This window comes from Arachis ipaensis, chromosome B8 (assembly GCF_059453495.1).
Source record: "Arachis ipaensis isolate K30076 ecotype BB chromosome B8, ASM5945349v1, whole genome shotgun sequence".
NCBI lineage: Eukaryota > Viridiplantae > Streptophyta > Magnoliopsida > Fabales > Fabaceae > Arachis > Arachis ipaensis.
In genome coordinates this window covers 90384439-90403239 of record NC_142443.1, presented here as the reverse complement: position 1 = coordinate 90403239, position 18801 = coordinate 90384439, and the positions used below count along the sequence as shown (strand labels likewise).

The window sequence follows — 18801 nt, the reverse complement described above, 5'->3', positions numbered from 1 at the left end:
CTATCTTTTTTTTTTCTACCAAGCCTGGAGCTTCTTCCAAAAAGAAGGCTTCCTGGGTTTCTTTTAGGTCTGCCCAGGGGCATAAAGTTTTCGCCATGTACGATGAGTCTTTTAAGGATTTTAAGAATTATTTCTTTAGAGTCCGCGCTGTTGAGGGGTCCGCCCCTTTTTTTCTTGATGAGAATGACGAGCTTGCTTTCCCTCTAGAATGGCAAAAGGATGTGAGAGTGTCTCGTTATACATGGGAGATGCTTGATGAGGTTGAGCGGGCTTTTGTAATTGTTCTTGAAGATTTATGAGGGGAACCACCCCATCTTGATACAAAAAAGTTTTTGAGTGACCCGTCCCTGGTTTGAACTGCTTTGGATACTGTCTAACTTGTTTTTTTACTTGTTTCTTAGTTTTGCTTCCTCTTTTTGTGATTGTAACCCCTTACTATGGTTGATTTTGTATTTTCAGAGATGTCTAAAAACAATGATTCCATGAAGGCCTTCAAAAAGGCAAGGAAGGCTGCTGCTGCTCAAAATATCTCGGCCAAAGTGACAGGAGAGGGATCTTCTCAGGTTCCGGTGAAGCCGCCCGTGCCGAGTTCTCCTGGGCCGAGGAAGGTGATCCCTACTCCTCGGGTTTGTCTGGCCGCCCTCTACAGATTTCTGCCGCTACTTCTAGTGCTCCTCCCAACAAGAAACAAAAAACAATTGAGCCTTTCAACCTTGATGCTCCTGACTTCGATGCGGTGGAGTTTGTTGATCAACAAATCGGTCCTTATGGTTCCCTCCCCATGGATGATGTATCGCTCCTCTACCATTTAGATTTTATAACTCGGAGTAGCATTAAGATGGCATATATGAGAGCTGCCCTATATCGGACTGCCCAACATCTTCCCCTTCACGCTACCAAAGCCTTCATGGAGGAGGCTAAACAGGAGTTCGATCGGATGAAGGGCCTGAAGGAGGAGCTTGAAGTAAAAGTAGCCAAATTGGAGAAGGAGCTGAAAAACGAGAAGGCTAGCTCTCTCACCCTGGCGGCTTCTGTGAGGTTGGCCGAGGACACTGCATTGAGGCATAAAGACAGTTATGTCACATCCTATCGGGAGGTGATGCATCTGAGGGAGGAGTTGGAGTCTGCTCGGGTTGATTACTCCGATCTCCAAGGTCACCTAGTCGGCAGCGTAAATGCTGCTTATGAGAACCTGAAGGAGCAGGTTCAAGTTCTTGCTCCTGAGGTTGACCTTACTCTCTTCAGCTTAGACAATATTGTGAGGGATGGTAAGATTGTCCCCGATGACCTGGATGATGATGATGTCGGACCTCCCTCTGTGCCTGATGCCAAAGTGTCGACTTTCACAGTTCCTTCGTCTGGGGTCGTTCATCCAGAATTAGATCCTGATTGCCAAATTCTGAATAGGGACGATGGTACAGTGGATGAAGTGCCTCTCCAGGCTTGCCCTCCTTCTCCCCGTACTAAAGCTACTAAGAAGCCTTCTGATGTTTGACTGAATTTCATATCTGTTTGTGTATATTGTCCGGCTTGTGGGCTTTTAAACTCTTTATTAATGTTTTGCTAGCTGTTGACACTTCTTAGTTGCTTGTTTAGCAATTTTATTTTGAAAAACAAAAGTAACTTCCAAGCTTTTGGGGCAGATTTTGGTGGCCTCTGAAGCTTGTTATAACTTCGCATTTTTATATCATGCTTATTTGCGCTGGACTTGGCATCTTTCTGGGTTTTGAGAATGTTGGAGCCTTGCTGTTCGACCTCCTTTGCGCTTGTAGCTTTGATTCCTTTGAGGCTAAAAATCCTGTTTTGTGTGGATGTTTTGTGAGGTCTCTGCCAAGTGTAGCTTTCGCACCTTTATGTGGGTCGACTTCGTCATGTCGGGTCCTTCCCGAAATCGTTATGTCGTATCCAGTTATTTTGTAATCCTCTTTCTTGGACTTTTGTTCAAGTCTCTTTCAGGGATTACTTCTATAACATTATGTTTTGGGCCCACTTCTTCGTGTCGGGCCCTTTTGAGTTATTTTGTAATCCTCTTTCTTGGACTTTTGTTCAAGTCTCTTTCAGGGATTACTTCTATAACTTTATGTTTTGGGCCGACTTCTTCATGTCGGGCCCTTTTGAGTTATTTTATAATCCTCTTTCTTGGACCTTGTTCAGGTCTCTTTCAGGGATTACTTCTATAACTTTATGTTTTGGGCCGACTTCTTCGTGTCGGGCCTTTTGAGTTATTTTTTAATCCTTTTTCTTGGACCTTGTTTAGGTCTCTTTCAGGGATTACTTCTATAACTTTATGTTTTGGGCCGACTTCGTCATGTCGTTCCCTTCTAAGTTATTTTTGTAATCCTCTTTTTCGGACCTTGTTCAGGTCTCTTTCAGGGATTACTTTTATAACTTTTGTGTTTTGGGCCGACTTCGTCATGTCGTGCCCTTCTAAGTTAAAGTAATCCTCTTTTATAGGGTTGGCCAGACCTCTTTCCAGGGTTTACTTATAACTTGGTTTGACTTGGTCCGACTTCTTAACGTCGGCCAGTCTTTTAAGTTGTTATTTAGCAATCCATTAGGACCTCGTCAGGTCCTTTCTATGGATCACTTTCGATAACTTGCATTATTCTGTTTTCATCTTTGCTGATTTGTGGAAGGTGGATTAAATCCTCGTTTAGTCGACCTTTAGATGAATTTGGTTTTCATCTCTGTTGGTCTTTATCGTGATTGTGCAGTGAATTTGTTTCACTTTCTGCCAATCTGTCGCTTTATAATCGGACGATGAATGTTTCAGATTAATGCGTCTTGAAGACTTGTAGAACGTCTAATATATTTTATTTAAAATGAAAAATGAAAATATGTACATATAGGGTTTTTATCCTTTTGAGTCGGATAATTTCTGGATCTCAACTTGGTGCCTCATTAAAAAACCTTTTCAGGAAAAAGAGTGCATCCTATGATGAGATCTTTTACCTTCTTTAACTATAGTACCTTCTTAGGTTGCAGGCGTGCCACAACCTAGGAAGTTCTCGTTCGACAAGTTCGGCTAGTCTGTAGTAGCCCTTCCCAAGTACTTCTATGACTCGGTAGGGTCCTTTCCAGTTTGCTGCCAGCTTTCCTTTTCCGGGTCGAGTTGTTCCAATATCATTTCTGATTAGGATGAGATCGTTCTTAGCGAAACTTCTTGGCACTACCTTTTGATTATATCTGGAAGCCATTCGATGTTTTAGAGCTCTTCCCTTTGAGGTTGGGAGTTGGCTTCTTCATTGTAATGGACCACTCTAGGTGACCCTTCCTCGATCTCTACGGGGATTATTGCTTCCGTTCCGTCTGCTAATCAGAAGGGTGATTCCTTTGTGGTTGAATGCGGCATCGTTCGATATGCCCATAGGACTTGTGGAAGTTCTTCGGCCCAAGCTCCCTTTGCGTCTTGTAACCTCCGTTTTAACCCGGCCAATATGACTTTGTTAGCAGCTTCGGCTTGTCCATTGGCTTGGGGATGTTCGACGGAGGTGAACTGGTGCTTTATGTTCAAGTCGGCTACTAATTTTCTGAAGCCTGCATCTGTGAATTGAGTGCCATTGTCTGTGGTGATGGAGTATGGAACCCCGAACCTTGTGACAATATTTCTATATAGGAATTTCTGGCTTATTTGAGCAGTGGCGTTGGCTAGGGGCTCTACCTCGATCTACTTTGAGAAATAGTCTACCCCTACTATGAGGAATTTAACTTGTCCCGATACCTGGGGAAAGGGTTCGAGAAGATCGAGTCCCCATTGTGCAAATGGCCAAGGTAAGGTTACGCTGATGAGCTCTTCTGGCGGGGCGATGTGAAAGTTGGCATGTTTCTAGCATGGTGGACATGTCTTTACAAACTCTGTAGTTTCTTTTTGTAGAGTTGGCCAATAAAATCCCGCCCGGAGTACTTTTTTGGTATGAGCTTGTGCTCCGAGATGATTGCCACAAATGCCACTGTGTACTTCCTCTAAGACTTCCCTTGTGTTGGAGGTCGGCACACATTTTAATAATGGTATTAAAATCCCTCTTTTGTATAGGGTGTTGTTTATGATAGTGTAGTATTGTGCCTCCCGTTTTAACCTCTTTGCCTCCTTTTCATCTGTGAGGAGTGTTTCTGTTTTGAGGTAGTTAATTATGGAGGTCACCCATCCTTGATCCTGACTTGTTATGGCTAGGACATTTTCCTCTTCCGAGATTGACGAGTTCTGTAGCATTTCCAGGATGAGGCTTCTATTGTTGCCCCTTGGTTTGGTGCTGGCTAGTTTTGAGAGTGCGTCAGCTCGGGCGTTTTGTTCGCGGGGTATGTGGCGGATCTTATATTCCCCGAGTTGTCCGAGCTGTTCCCTGGTTTTATCCAAATACTTTTTCATGGTGGGATCTTTGGCCTGGTAGCTCCCTGTTATTTGTGAGGTGACAACTTGTGAGTCGCTGAAGATGTTGAGTTTTTTAGCTCCAACCTCCTTAGCCAGCTTCAAACCAGCTAGTAGTGCTTCATATTCCACCTTGTTGTTTGAGGCCGAAAACCCGAACTAGAGGGAAAGCTTAATTTGGGTTCCTTGGTTGCTTTCAATTATCACACCTGCGCCACTTCCAGTCTTATTCGAGGAACCGTCCACGTAAATATTCCATTCTATGGGGGTCTCTGGGGTGTCTGTATATTTTGCAATGAAGTCGGCTAAGTATTGTGATTTAATGGTTGTTCGAGCTTCGTATTGGAGGTCGAATTCGGACAATTCAACTGCCCATTGTAAGATTCTGCCTGCTAGATCTGTTTTCTGCAATATCCCTTTTATGGGCTAGTTGGTCAGAACCTTAATGGTGTGAGGTTGGAAGTACGGGTGGAGACGTCGAGATGTTAGTATGAGCGTATAAGCAAATTTTTCTATTTTTTGGGTAGTTCAACTCGGATCCTTGTAGCGCTTTACTAATGAAGTATACAGGTTGTTTCCCTTTGTCATCCTCTCGAACCAGTGCTGAGGCTACTGCCCGACTTCCTACCGCGAGGTATAATACGAGTGGTTCTTCCTCTCATGGCCGAGTTAGGATAGGTGGTTGTCCCAGGAAACTTTTGAAATCCTGGAAGGCTTGCTCGCACTCTGTTGTCCATTCGAACTTTTTTCCTTTCTTTAGAGTGGCGTAGAAGGGGAGAGACCTTATTGCTGATCCCGCTAGAAATCTGGATAAGGCCGCCAACCTCCCGTTGAGTTGTTGTACCTCTTTGACATAAGTAGGGCTCTTCATGTTGACTAGAGCCTGGTATTTATCCGGATTTACCTCGATTCCTCTTTGTGTTAGCATAAAACCCAAGAACTTGCCAGCTTCTATTGCAAAGGTGCATTTTGCAGGATTGAGTCGCACGCCATGCTTCCTTATAGTGTCGAACACTTGGACCAAGTCAGACAATAATATCTCTTCACTTTGTGTCTTTATCAACATGTTGTCCACATAGACTTCCATGATTTTTCTGATATGGTCTGAAATGACTTTGTTCATTAGCCTTTGATAAGTTGCTCCCGCGTTTTTAAGACCAAAAGGCATTACTATGTAGCAATAGTTTGCTTTTGGTGTTAGAAACGATGTTTTTTCCTTATCAGGTGGATACATTGGGATTTGGTTGTATCTAGAATATGCATCCATAAACGAGAGGTATTTATATCCGGATGAGGCATCCACCAGAGCGTCGATACTTGGGAGTGGATAAGGATCTTTTGGGCAGGCTTTGTTGAGATCGGTGTAGTCGGTGCACATTCGCCACTTCTCATTAGATTTTTTCACCAAGACGACGTTGGCTAGCCATAGTGGGTACTTGACTTCTCTTATGAATCCTGCCTCCAGTAATGCTTGTACCTGTTCTTCCATAGCTTGGGATTGTTCTGGCCCAAGTTTTCTTCGTCTCTACTGTACCGGCCGAGATCCTGGATAGACCGCTAACTTGTGGCACATTAGTTTGGGGTCTATGCCTGGCATGTCTGCAGCTTTCCATGCGAAGAGATCGACATTATCTCGTAAAAACTGTACTAGTGATTCTTTTGCACCTCCTTGTAGGATCGTGCCAATATTAGTTGTTTTGTCCGAGGTGTCTCCGATCTGGACTTTCTCTACTTCACCTTCGGGCTGTGGATGAAGTTCTTCTCGTCTCTGAACTCGACCAAGCTCAATTGTATGGAATTCTTCTCCTCTACCTCTGAGGTTTAGACTTTCGTTTAATAGCGGCGTGCTATCTTTTGATCTACTTTTATTGTAGCTATCCCTTCTGCAGTTGGAAATTTCATGCATAGATGCGGAGTTGAGACTATTGCGCCGAATTGATTTAAGGTTGTCCCTCCTATTAAGGCATTGTAGGCTGAACTCACGTCGACCACGATGTAGTCTATTTTAAGTGTTCTAGATTGGTTTCCTTTTCCGAAGGTTGTGTGTAGTGGCACGTATCCCAATGGTTGTACCGAGGTATCTCCCAGTCCGAACAGGCTATTCGGGTATGCTTTAAGCTCTTTTTCTTCTAAGTCGAGCTTGTCGAAGGCAGTTTTGAATAAGATGTCGTCGTAGCTCCCTTGGTCTATTAATGTGCGGTGGAGATTGGCGTTTGCCAGTATGATGGTGATGACCATGGGATCGTCGTATCCCGAGATACCGGATGCATCTTCCTTGGTGAACGTAATTGCAGGGATGTCGGGCGCTTACTCTATTCTTTCGACATGATATACTTCTTTAAGATATCTTTTGTGGGATGATTTGGAGATTCCTCCTCCTGCAAATCCTCACTGTATCATATGAACATGTCTTTCTGGTGTACGAGGTGATCGCTCGGTTCGCCTGGCCTCTTCATCCCTCCTCCTTTTTTTTTGCTCATCATCTCTAGTGGCCAAATACCGATCTAGTTTTCCTTCTCTTACTAACTTTTCTATGACATTCTTTAGATCGAAGCATTCATTGGTGGAATGTCCACAGACATGATGGTATTCGCAATACTCGTTTCGATTTCCTCCTCCTCTTTTGCCTTTGAGTGGTCGAGCTGGAGGTATTTTTTCTATGTGGCAGACTTCTTTGTACACATCTACAAGAGACACCTGAAGGGAGTGTAATTATGATATTTTTTAATTTTTCCCCATGTCGGTCTTCTTTCTTTTTGGGCTCTTTATCTTTATCTCGGTAGGAGAATCTGGATTTTGAGGTTTCTCCTAGCCGAGAATTTTCTTCCATGTTGATATACTTCTCCGCCCGTTCTTGCACTTTGTCCAGGGATGTGGGGTATTTCTTTGATATAGATTGACTGAAAGGTCCCTCTCGTAGACCATTGGTGAGGCCCATGATGGCGGCCTCTCTCGGTAAACTTTGTATATCTAGGCATGTTTTGTTGAATATCTCCATGTAGTTGCAAAGACTTTCCCGATCTCTTTGCTTGATTCCTAGTAGACTGGGGGCGTACTTAGCTTTGTCTTTTTGGATGGAGAATCTGGCCATGAACTTTTTAGTTAGATCATCAAAGCTTGAGATGGACTTTGGAGGTTGGTTGTCGAACCATCTGATTGCTGTCTTTGTGAGAGTTGTTGGAAAAGCTTTGCAACGGACTGCATCTGAGGCGTCGGTGAGGTACATTCTACTTCTGAAATTGCTGAGGTGATGGTTGGGGTCTGTAGTGCCATCGTACAAGGTCATGTCCAGAAGTTTGAAGTTCTTAGGAATTTTGGTCTTCATAATTTCCCTAGTGAATGGATCTTGATCTTTGCGTGGGCTATCCTCAGGGGTGGATCGAGTAGCTTTGGCTTTGAGATCGGCTTCGAGTTTTAGAAGTTTATCTTCTAATTCTCAACGTCGCCTTACTTCTGTCTATACATCCTTCCCGACTTCCCATTCATGATGGGTTTCTTTTTCAAGTTGCTTTAAACGTTCTTGAAGTGCTTCTATCACTCCCGGATTTGATGAATTTTTGTCCCCGTTGGATTCCAGAGTATCTTTTAGCGTAGTGTCCACATTTTTATGCGGTGTTCCGCCATAGTGATGGGATGACTTCCAAGTTCCCCGGCAACGGCGCCAATGTTCCGAGGGTTACCTGAAACTGTAGGTCGATCTCGGACGAGATCTTCTATACTGGTCGGAGATGATATGTCCAGCTGATGGGTGGCGGCCGGAGCTGTCGTATCCGACTTGTTGGACAGGGTGCACTACTGATCCTTAGCCACCGGAGGGTGGGGGGGTACCTTCAAGAGACTCCGATGCTTAAGTTAGCATGGGCATTAAACATGTTTTTAGTAGAATCAGAGTATGAGTTATACTTGGGTGCTCCAGTGTATTTATAATGGTGTAGAGTGACCTTTTTAGATAAGATAAGTTAGTTATCTTATCTTATCTTATTTTTGGGTGAGGTCATGTTATCTTCAAGAGAACTGCCTTTATCTCTGTAGGCTTGGGCTACCTTTGGATTTGGGTCGTGTTCCTCTGTTTGGGCCCTTTACTGGGCTTTCCTGTCGAATTGACCGAGCTCTTTAAAAAGATGTCGGATAATCTGACCTGCAGAGGTCGGTCGCTTTGTCGCTATCATCCCAAGTCAGACAGCTCGACCCAAGGTATGAACAGGTCCCTCATGTTGATCCTAATCGGTTCCAGTCATTTTTGAAAAAGAAAAAGGAGAAGAGCGTCGGGGGTTATGGGATTCCAAAGGAGGATTCGGGGCAGGCTGCTCAGTCCATTGTTCAGCCAGAGTCATCATATAAAAGAAAAAGGGTTGAGACAGACAATTCACTGGAAGTCATCTCTGAGGCTGATCAGGAGGTTGTGGGTGGCGTTAAGCCTACTTTCGATCGTCAGAAAAAACTTCACGGTTTCATTCTGGGGACCAGCTCCCACTCATTATGGAGTGACCAGTTTCCTTTTGCCGAGTTGTCTAATAAGGTGTTCCAATATCTAGGCGATATGCTTATGACACGTCGGGTTGGTATGGAGGGACTTGGGAAGTTTGTTCAGGTAATCTTCTTGTTTTATGTCCTTTCCTCTCTTGCTGTCTTTGCTATGTCGTCTCTTACTTTGCTGTTTGTGTTATAAATTGTTGTAGCCCGTTTGATGTGTGCTGGCCGTACAGCCGAACTCATTGGTGCCGAGCAGCAGTTGGCTGTGGATAAAGTTGCTGACTTAGAGAAGTCGTACAAAGCTAAGGTTGCTGAACTGGAGAGTTCGTCCAAGGTGAAGGATGATGCTCTTGCTACTGCTACAGTCAAAATGAAAGAATCCGAGGAGGAGGTAGTTCGTTTGAGGGACCAAGTTCGGCTACTTCAGCCCGAGATTAAGGAAAGTAATATCTCAAAAGGATAGCTGACTTCGCAAGTTCATGAGTTGGAAGAAGAGGGAATGTAGATGTTCTCTTCGGGATTTGACCGTGCTGTTAGCCAGATTGCCTTGTTAGCTCCTGGTTTTGATTGTGACCAACTTGATGTCACTAAGGTTGTGATTGGTGGTAAGCTCGTGGTTGATGGGATCGTGGAGGAGCATGGTGAAAATACGCCTCCATCTTGATGATGTTGTTTCTGTTTCAGACATATTTACTAGACTTGTCATTTTGTGCTGAGCGGGTTGTGGTCAGCTTTATTTGTGATGTTAGTTGTTTTGTATTTTGGAACTCGTAACTTTGTGTTCTGACCTCGGTCAGTTTGGATAGTATTTGCTTTCGTGTATATATGGAGATTATCGTTTCCGAGCTGGATAAGTAGATACTTTGACTTGTTGAGATGAGATACTTAAAAGTATAATTGGTGTTTTAATTAGGTATGTACAAATAGCAAACGATTTTGTTTGATTTGGGCGTCTGGCCTTGTTAAAACCCTCTTTAGGTAAAACCCTTTTGGGAAAAAACCTCTAAGTGGGAAAACGAGTACCTTCATTCGCGAAGTGTATAGTTCATGACCTATACAACTTTAGGGAAGAAATATTCCAATTTCCTGACATTGGATTTCCTTGTAATGTTTGTAGCTGGTAGGCCCCCATTCCGAGCACTCTGGATATTCGGAATGGTCCCTCCTAGTTTACAGCAAGTTTTCCATGTGAAGGAGGTTGTCTGGCATCTTCTATTCGCCTGAGGACTAAGTCGCCCTCCTCGAATATCCTCGGCACCACTTTATATTGTGCCTTCTTTCTGTCAGCTGTTTTTGGGCTCTTTGTTTGATGGCGGCGATTTTCCGGTCCTCTTCTGCAAGATCAAGCTTAGCATTTCTTACATTTATGTTGTGTTGTTCGTCATATAGGTCAGTTCTGAGCGTGGGGATCCCGACCTCCACCGGGATCAAGGCTTCTGACCCATAGACCACCTTGAAGGGTGTTTTGCCTGTCGTTGTTTGTATTGTGGTGTTATAACTCCACAATACTTCTGGTATTAGTTCTGCCCATTCACCTTTTACACTGTCGAGCTTTTTCTTTACTGCCTGTAATATAACTCGGTTAGCAGCTTCGGCCTGCCCATTGGTTTGTGGGCATTTGACCGAGCTAAAATGATGCTGTATATGAAAATTTTTTAGAAACGAACCAAGCTTATTATCAGTAAATTATCTACCGTTGTCCGATATTATCTCTTTTGTTATTCCAAATCGGCATATGATATTTTTCCATATAAAAGATCGTACCTTTTTGGCGGTTATTTTTGCTAGTGGTTGAGCTTCTATCCATTTTGAAAAATAGTCTATTTGAAACTAAAAGGAATTTTACCTGTCCCGGAGCTATTGGGAATGGCCCGAGAATGTCGAGCCCCCATCTGTGGAAAGGCCAGCTTACCTCCATGCTGTGTAATGCTTCGGCCGGTTTTGTAGAGATGGGTACATGCTTTTGACATTTGTCACATGTTTTGACTTTTGTTATGCAATCCTTTTTCATGGTCGGCCAGAAGTACCCTGTTCAGACGATCTTTGCAGCCAGGGCCCGTCCTCCGATGTGGTTCCCACAAACTCTTTCATGCAATTCATTCATTACTTCTGGTGCCTCGTCTTTGCTTAGAAATTTTAGTAATGGTTGTGAGAAACCGCGCCTGTATAGCTCTCCAGCTATGTTTGTGTAGAGGCTCGCTTTTCGTCTAAAGTTATGTGGGTTGGGCTCGTCCCTGGGAATGATACCTGCATTAATGTATTCAAGAAAAGGTGTTCTCCAGTTTCGGAGGTGGTTAATGTTTGTTATAGATAATAGTCCGATGCTTGGTTTTTGGAGCGTTAGTTGTGATAGTGCCGAAGTTTGTGTGTCTGCCCTAGTGGCAGCAAGTTTGGATACTATATCTGCTCTAACATTATTTTCTCCATGTACATGCAGAATAATAAATGAACTGAATTTTGAAATGAGATCCTTTGCTATGAGCCAGTACCATTCTAGCAAGGGATCTTTTACCTGAAATTCTCCCCTGATTTATTGTACCACTAAGAGGGAATCACAGTATGCTGTTAGGGTTTTTGCTTGGAGACTTATGGCAGTTTAAGTCCCGCTATGAGGGCTTCATATTCGGCCTGATTGTTGCTTGCTGGGAAGTGGAACTGGAGGGATTGCTCGGCCACCACTTTGTCTCCTTCTTTGAGGATTATTCTTGCTCTGCTTCCTCCTCGGCTGGATGCCCCATCGACATGTAGTTCTCAGTGTTTATTGTGCTCCTCCGGGGTTAATTCTGTGATAAAATCTGCCAGAATTTGTGCTTTCAAGGCCGTCCTTGGTTGATATTGGATGTCAAATTTTGAGAGCTTGATAGACCATTTGGTCAGACGTCCGGCCAATACGGGCTTCGTCAGTATTTGTCTTAATGGTTGGTTGGTCCTAATAATTATCGTGTGGCTATGGAAATAGTGCCTGAGTCTTCTTGCCGTTGTTACCAGTGCTAAGGCTAACTGTTCTATCCTCGGATATCTTTGCTCTGTTGATTGCATGACTTGGCTGACGAAGAATACTGGTTGTTGTATTTTTTCTGTCTCAATGACTAGGGCCGAGCTTATAGAGCAGTTAGAGACAGATAAATATAAATATAAGGGCTTACCGACTTCTGGTCGATGTAGCAAATGTGGTGATGCTAGGATTGTCTTGAGTTCGGCGAACGCTTTTTCGCATTCTTCTGTCCACTGAATTTTTTTGTTTTTTGATATTGTTTGGAAGAAGTGGTGTGATCGGCTTGATGTTGCTGGCAGGAAGCGAGATATTGCTGCTATTTTTCCTACTAGTTGCTGTACTTCTTTTATTGTTCTTGGGCTTGCCATATTAAGTATTGCTTCACATTTTTCGGGGTTTGCTTCAATTCCCCTTGAGGTCAACATGAATCCCAGGAACTTGCCTCCTTGGACTCCAAAGGCACATTTTTCTGGATTGAGCCTCATGTTGTATGTTCAGATCTGTTTAAATATCTCCTTGAGGTCGTCGCAATGTGACTTTTCTTGAGTGGTCTTGGCGACCATATCGCCCACATAGATTTCCATGTTCCGACCTATTTGGTGACGGAATACTTTGTCCATCAGCCGTTGGTAGGTTGTACCTGCATTCTTTAGACCAAATGGCATTACTCTATAACAAAAATTTCCATGCTCAGTTATAAATGCTATTTTGTTTTGGTCTTCTGGATGCATAAGGATCTGGTTATACCCAGAGTATGCATCCATGAAGCTCAAGCTTTGGAAACCCGATGTGTTGTCTACAAGCTTGTCAATGTTTGGCAAAGGGCATGCGTCCTTAGGACAAGCTTTGTTTAAATCCGTAAAGTCGACGCACATGCGCCATTTACCTGAGTTTTTTCTTACCATTGCCACGTTAGATAGCCATGTTGTGAATTGGATTTCCTTGATGAAGTTTGCGCTGAGAAGCTTCCTGGTTTCTTCTAAGGCCGCCTTTGACTTCTCTGTACTGAGATTTCTCTTTTTCTGAGCTATAGGTCGGATGGCTCTATTAGTGGTGAGCCTGTGGCAGATAATGTTAGGGTCTATCCCTGGCATATCTGCTGGGGTCCAGGCGAAGAGATCGGCGATGGCTTGCAATGTTCTTATGAGTTCTGTTCTTTGTTGCCCCTAGAGTGCTTGGCCGATGTATGTGACTTGTTCTGGTTTCGTAGTCAGTTGGACTTTTATGAGCTCGTCCGCTGGCTGAGGTCTTTCTTGGGTGTCTTCTCTGGGGTCGAGCTCTACTAGGGACAATATCTCGTCCGTGCTATAAATTCCTTTGACTTCCTGATGGAATTCCTGTTTTATGGCCGATCTTTTCAGGCTTGCATTGTAGCACTGCCGAGTTTGTTGACGATCTGAATGGACTGTAGCTATCCTGCCGTCCTGTGCCAGAAATTTAACACATAGATGAAAAGTGGATACTACTGCCCTGAACATGTTCAGAGCAGGTCTTCCGAGAATAATATTGTAAGGGCTTGGGCAGTCAACTACTAAATATTGCATGTCAATGGTTCGTGACAGTGAGCCCTCTCCTATCATTGTTTGTAACCATATGTATCCTCTGATTGGGACTCTTTCTCCGGAGAACCCTACCAGTTCTCCAGATGAGGGTTGCATGAGTTTTTTAGATAGTTTCATTTTTAGGAAAGTAGAATAAAAAAGAACAACGGCACTACTACCTGGGTCCATAAGGACTTTTCTTACCAATAACTCGCCCGTTTGGATGGAAATTACCACTAGGTCGTCCGAGTTTGGTGCTGCCGAGCATATGTCCTCCTAACTGAAGGTGATGTTGAGGTCGAGCACCCCTTTGTGGTTTTGTGGTTTTGTTCCTTCAATTGCTAACATTGCGCGGTAGCTTCGTTTTCGCGCCGAAGTTGTGTTACCTCCTCCGGCGAATCCTCCAGATATACAGTTTATGATGCTTTTGGGTGGGTTGTTGTTTGACCATTTGTTTTGCTCCTTGTGCTCTGAAATTTGACGACGCTCTTCTCAGTCGTTGCCATCCTCTTTGTGCTTTCTTCCTTTAATGTATTTGTCGAGTTGGCCTTGCCGAGCCAGTCTTTCTAGCAGATCCTTAGCTATCACGCAGACATCAGTTGTATGACCATACTTCTGATGAAAAGTGCAATGTTTGCTTTTGTCAACAAAACGCTGGTCTTGGTAGTGTCCTGCCCTTACTGGTGGTTTTATGATCTTAGCGTTGAGGATTTCTTTAATGATCTTTTCCCTCCTTGTGTTGAATTTGGTGTAGTTGTCGAATTTTGGGGTTAGTCTGAAAGGTTTTCTGGTGTCTTTGACATTTGCCGATCTTGTGGTTCTGTCATCCTCTCTTTTTGGCTGTTTTCTCTCCATTTTTTCTGATTCGTGGAGTTCTTCTATCTCCATCTGTCCCGCCGCCCTTTCACGGAATTCTTCCAGCGTCTTTGGCTTAGTAACCGCGATTGTCTCTCTGAATTTCCCGGGTCGGAGTTGTAACAACCACGATTTTCGAGTACGCGAGATCTTTTCTGAAAGTACGAATTTCTCCAGAAGATCAGTAAGGGGAAAACCTTTGATATATCATCAAGTATCTCAATCCTCATTGTCATTATGTCATCTTTAAGTTACAACCTTTTCCGAGACAAGCTCGATATCGCGGTCGCGAAGAACCTAGTTTTTGAACCGTATCGGTTAAGAGTTTTGATTCGGTTTTTTGTAAATAGTCTCAGTTTGACAAACCGGACTCGATTTATGAGAGAAGAGAGATAATAGGATGATATTATCATTATATTAGTATTAGAAGCTTCTTGAATGATATTATAAAGTTACCTGATCAATTTTAGTTAAAAATAGAAAACCGGTTTAACCGGGTTCACAGTTTACTAGTGCAGCTTAGCACCAGCACTCTCTGATGACTTTAGCAATGCTAAGTGCTCATTATACATGTCTTATTCTCATAATAAATATGTTACTAGTGTCATTTATTCTAGTAGCTCAGAAAATAATTTTTAGAGATATTTTTGCAAGTGTTCCGATACATCTAGTTTTAGTAGTTATACATCTTAGATATTTTAATATTATTTTAATCCACCTCCAAGCCAACCAATCACAACTCACCCTACACCCCCAAAACCCCCGAGGCTGGCTCATTTTCACTTTGTGGCCGAAAATAGGTAGAGAGAAAAAGAGAGAAAAGTTCCTAGTTCCAAATCTTTAAAGCTTGATTTCTGCTGAACTAAAACTCAAATCAAAATTCCAATCCGACCAAAATGATCCTCTCTTCTTTCTCTACATGATCACATGACTTATCAAGGCTGGAATCAAGGTGAGTTGGCTGCACCATCTCTCTTTTGATTCGGTTTCAAGGAAACATGCTTAAACATGTGTTTTCTTGATGTTCTACCTTAGGAATCATGCTTCACTTGACTTGAGGGCCAAGAAATGTGATTTTCCAGCAAGTCTAAGGTTAGAAATCACTTCCTAACTTGCTGAGTGAGATTTGGTTAGTTGAGGGTTTCTGGATTTAAAGTTGTTCTTGGTGTGATTTAGGAGGAAAAAGTGCTTAAGGACCACCTGAAAGACTAACTGAATTAGGAGCAGCAAAACCAGGTAGGGTGTCACGAAATTAATCTTGATTATTTGTGTTTGAGATGTGTGAGTGTTGTATGATTTGGCTATGCTAAAAATTGGTTGCATATATGATTGATTCTGGGTGAAAATTTGGTGAAATTTTGATGAAATTTGATGAAATTCAAGCTTTAAAGTTCATGTTCTTGGGGCAGCTGGAAAAACGAAACCCTAAGCTTAAATTAAGGTTCAATTTGTGTTGAAATCATGTAGAAAATATGGGGTTTTAGTGGCAGCTAATTTATTATGAATTATAGTAAAAATCGGTTGCTGAAAATACTGAAAAATGGGTAAAAACAGAGAAAGAATCTGAAGAATTTATGAAGAACATGAAGAACACTTTGAGTGTGATGAAGAACAATGAAGAACAGGCCTTAGATCTTAAAAAGGGCAAGGAAGTAAAATTTTTGGTGTTTAAGGGGTTATTTGGTAATTTCTGAAAGTTAGGGTGGTAAAAGTAGAAATATTAAAAGTTACGGGTGGTAAAAAGTGAATTTTAAAGGTTAAAAGTAAAAGTAAGTTAATTTTCGAAAATTTAATGATAAAATAATAAAAAATAATAAAATATTAAATAATAATATTTAATTAAAAATAATATTTTAAAAAAATAATAAAATAATGCGGAAAAGGCAGTTTTCTGTAAAAGCTTTAGAAAGACAACTTTAAGCGCAGAATCTCATAATTACCTTCATAAAACACTTAGGGAATGGTAAAAACATATTAGTGAGGCAAAGATAAATAAAAGATAAAAAGTTGAAGAAAAGATAAAAATCGAAGAAAAAGTCTGTAAAGTTTTAATGACAGAAAAACAGACAGAGACTAGTGAACGAACTAGGGCAACTTAGTTAGTACTTAAGTCGCGACTAGGGTTAGGTATTATATGAAAAGTTAAACTGTTTCAGTATAAACTTAATGAACATATACTTGGGACATGCTAACTATTCATACCGAAATTTACATAAGCTTTAAATACACAAGTTAAACAGAGAAATCAGAACAGGGTAAAGAAACTAAGAGCAGAAGGCTTATTGAAAAGTTATTTGTTGCTCGAGGGAACCCAAGAGATATTATATATATATTTGTTGCTTAATGCAACCCAAGAGATATTATATATATATATATATATATATATATATATATATATATATATATATATATAATATATATATATATATATTTGTTGCTTAATGCAACCCAAGAGATATTATTTATTTGTTTGTTGCTTAATGCAACCCAAGAGATGTTTGTTTATTTATCTGTTGCTCGGAGGCAACCCAAGAGTAATTTTCCGTTTCCAAGAGTATATATTTCCTGTGAGTAGAAAGCAGAGGCTGTCTCAATAGAGCTGCTAATAATTGTATGCGCATTTATTTGAACGGAAAATCATATCCGGAAAATCGTGAACTCGTGACCGGATAAATGTCGGGAATGCAGGTGCTAACCGACAAATGAGCTCATGGCCTGCGCTAGGGCTAGACATGCATCATTCTTGTCTTCACATTATTCTCTGTTGCATTCCTACTTCTGTGTGATCTATTTCTTTATGTTTGTTTGCTCAAGTGTTATGTCTGTGCTTTATCTCCTTGTATTCTTCTGCTTGTGTTCTGTTCTTTGTTTTTCTATCTACTTTTAACTTCTGTTTACTACATTACTGTATTCTATTATCCATCTGCTAATCGAAAACAAATAAATGAACGTAACTAACAACCCCGACCCTACTAAGAACTCCCCAGTTCTTACCTCTTCTCTCCCTTCCTCCCCTTCAGATGGAGACGAGCGTGATCTTCTATGAGTTCGAGGACCCTTATGTCTACGAGGATCCGGTACATCACAGTTACTTCATCATGGGATTGGAGCCTCGTATTAGACGATATGCGTTACCTAATCGAGCTTTTCAGCATCCTCTGTCTAGCCCGCATTTTGACCCTGATGCTCCTTACGACTTTCCCTTATCCTGGTTACATCCTGACGCACCTGGACATCCTTTTCCTGATAATCCCGGACACCCTATACCAGCTCAACCTTTGAATGAGGCGGTACCTGAGCCTATCATTCCTGATGAGCCTGAGTTAGCTGGTGACTACGTACCTGTGATATCACCAGAGTGGGATTTTCCCCTTGAGCTGATCCCTGACTTTCCACAGCCTGACGAGCCGACACTACCGGACGGTGGGGTAGCCCCTATATACGCGAACGGACCTGTGCTCGCGAATGGTTTTGTACATAGTGACATCAGTGCTTCTGGTGGATCTGGGGGTATAGCTGTAGCTGGGGACGATGAGGAGGAGGAGGATCCTGAGATAGAGATAGAGTAGGATGAGGAGATGGACGAGCCTCACGGCGATTCTCCGAACGGCCACGTGTAGATATAGTTTGACTGCGGAAGGGGCATTCTTTTGATGACACTCTAGTCTGACATTATCTGATAGTTAGTCTCTCACCTGTGTTAGTACACTCGAGAGCTAGGAGCTATATAGTGGTTAGGCTAGCCTGGGTGCCAGTTTAGCGGCTTTTTGTATGGGCCAGGCCTTGGGAGTGTCGTGTATATATTAGCTACGTAGGATGATGAGGATGTAAACTGACTTGATCGTGTGTAAACGCTACATGTTTTGTTATAGTGTACATGATGTATATTATCAGCTGTGTTTCTATGTTTATTTATGCTTCCTTTCTACTTCTCTCAATGTATGCCTGTTTATTTTACCTTGTTATCCGCAACGATATAATAAAAAAAGTTACTCGTAAAATTGGCAACGTTCTAACAAGGCATAGGCTCATATATTAAATAATAGATAATAGTTAGGAAGGACAAGTTAGTAACACTTAGCTTCTTGTATGACCATGGCATACTGGGAGTTGGGTCGTTACAAGTTGGTATCAGAGCAGTTCGTTCCAAATAGAGCCTGGGGAGTGGACTGACTATGCTTCATTGCATACTCTATTGTGTGTCTCATGCTTATAGGATATCTATGTGATATGTGTTGCATGATTATCTCTGTGTTTTCGTTCTGGGAATTTTCACACTTGACTTGAAGTGTTAAGACTAATCACCTTAATAATGATTGTTTGTGTGAACAGGACCACGATGGGTTCACGGAGACGAGGCGTACGGGAAGGAATTCCTAATGTTTACTACGAAAGGGAATAGGAAACGTTTATGACTACCATGAACGCTGTGGCTGAGGCAGTGCGTGAGGCTGCAGTAGCAGCGGCTAGGGCTGTTGATCGTCTTGGAGTGAGAAACGGGAATGAAAATGAGCATAGGGAAGCTAGTGAAAATGATGAGAATAACTTGGGCATCTCGAAAGACCTATGAC

General features: G+C 42.3%; 1 protein-coding gene across 1 annotated transcript; it reads left to right on the top strand.

The window, feature by feature from the left end:
• Window positions 1–781: 781 nt before the first annotated feature.
• LOC148548788 (uncharacterized) lies at window positions 782–1495 on the top strand. Its single transcript, XM_088496290.1, has one exon. The coding sequence runs from the start codon at window positions 782–784 to the stop codon at window positions 1493–1495; it is 714 nt and encodes a 237-aa protein (XP_088352416.1).
• Window positions 1496–18801: the final 17306 nt, after the last annotated feature.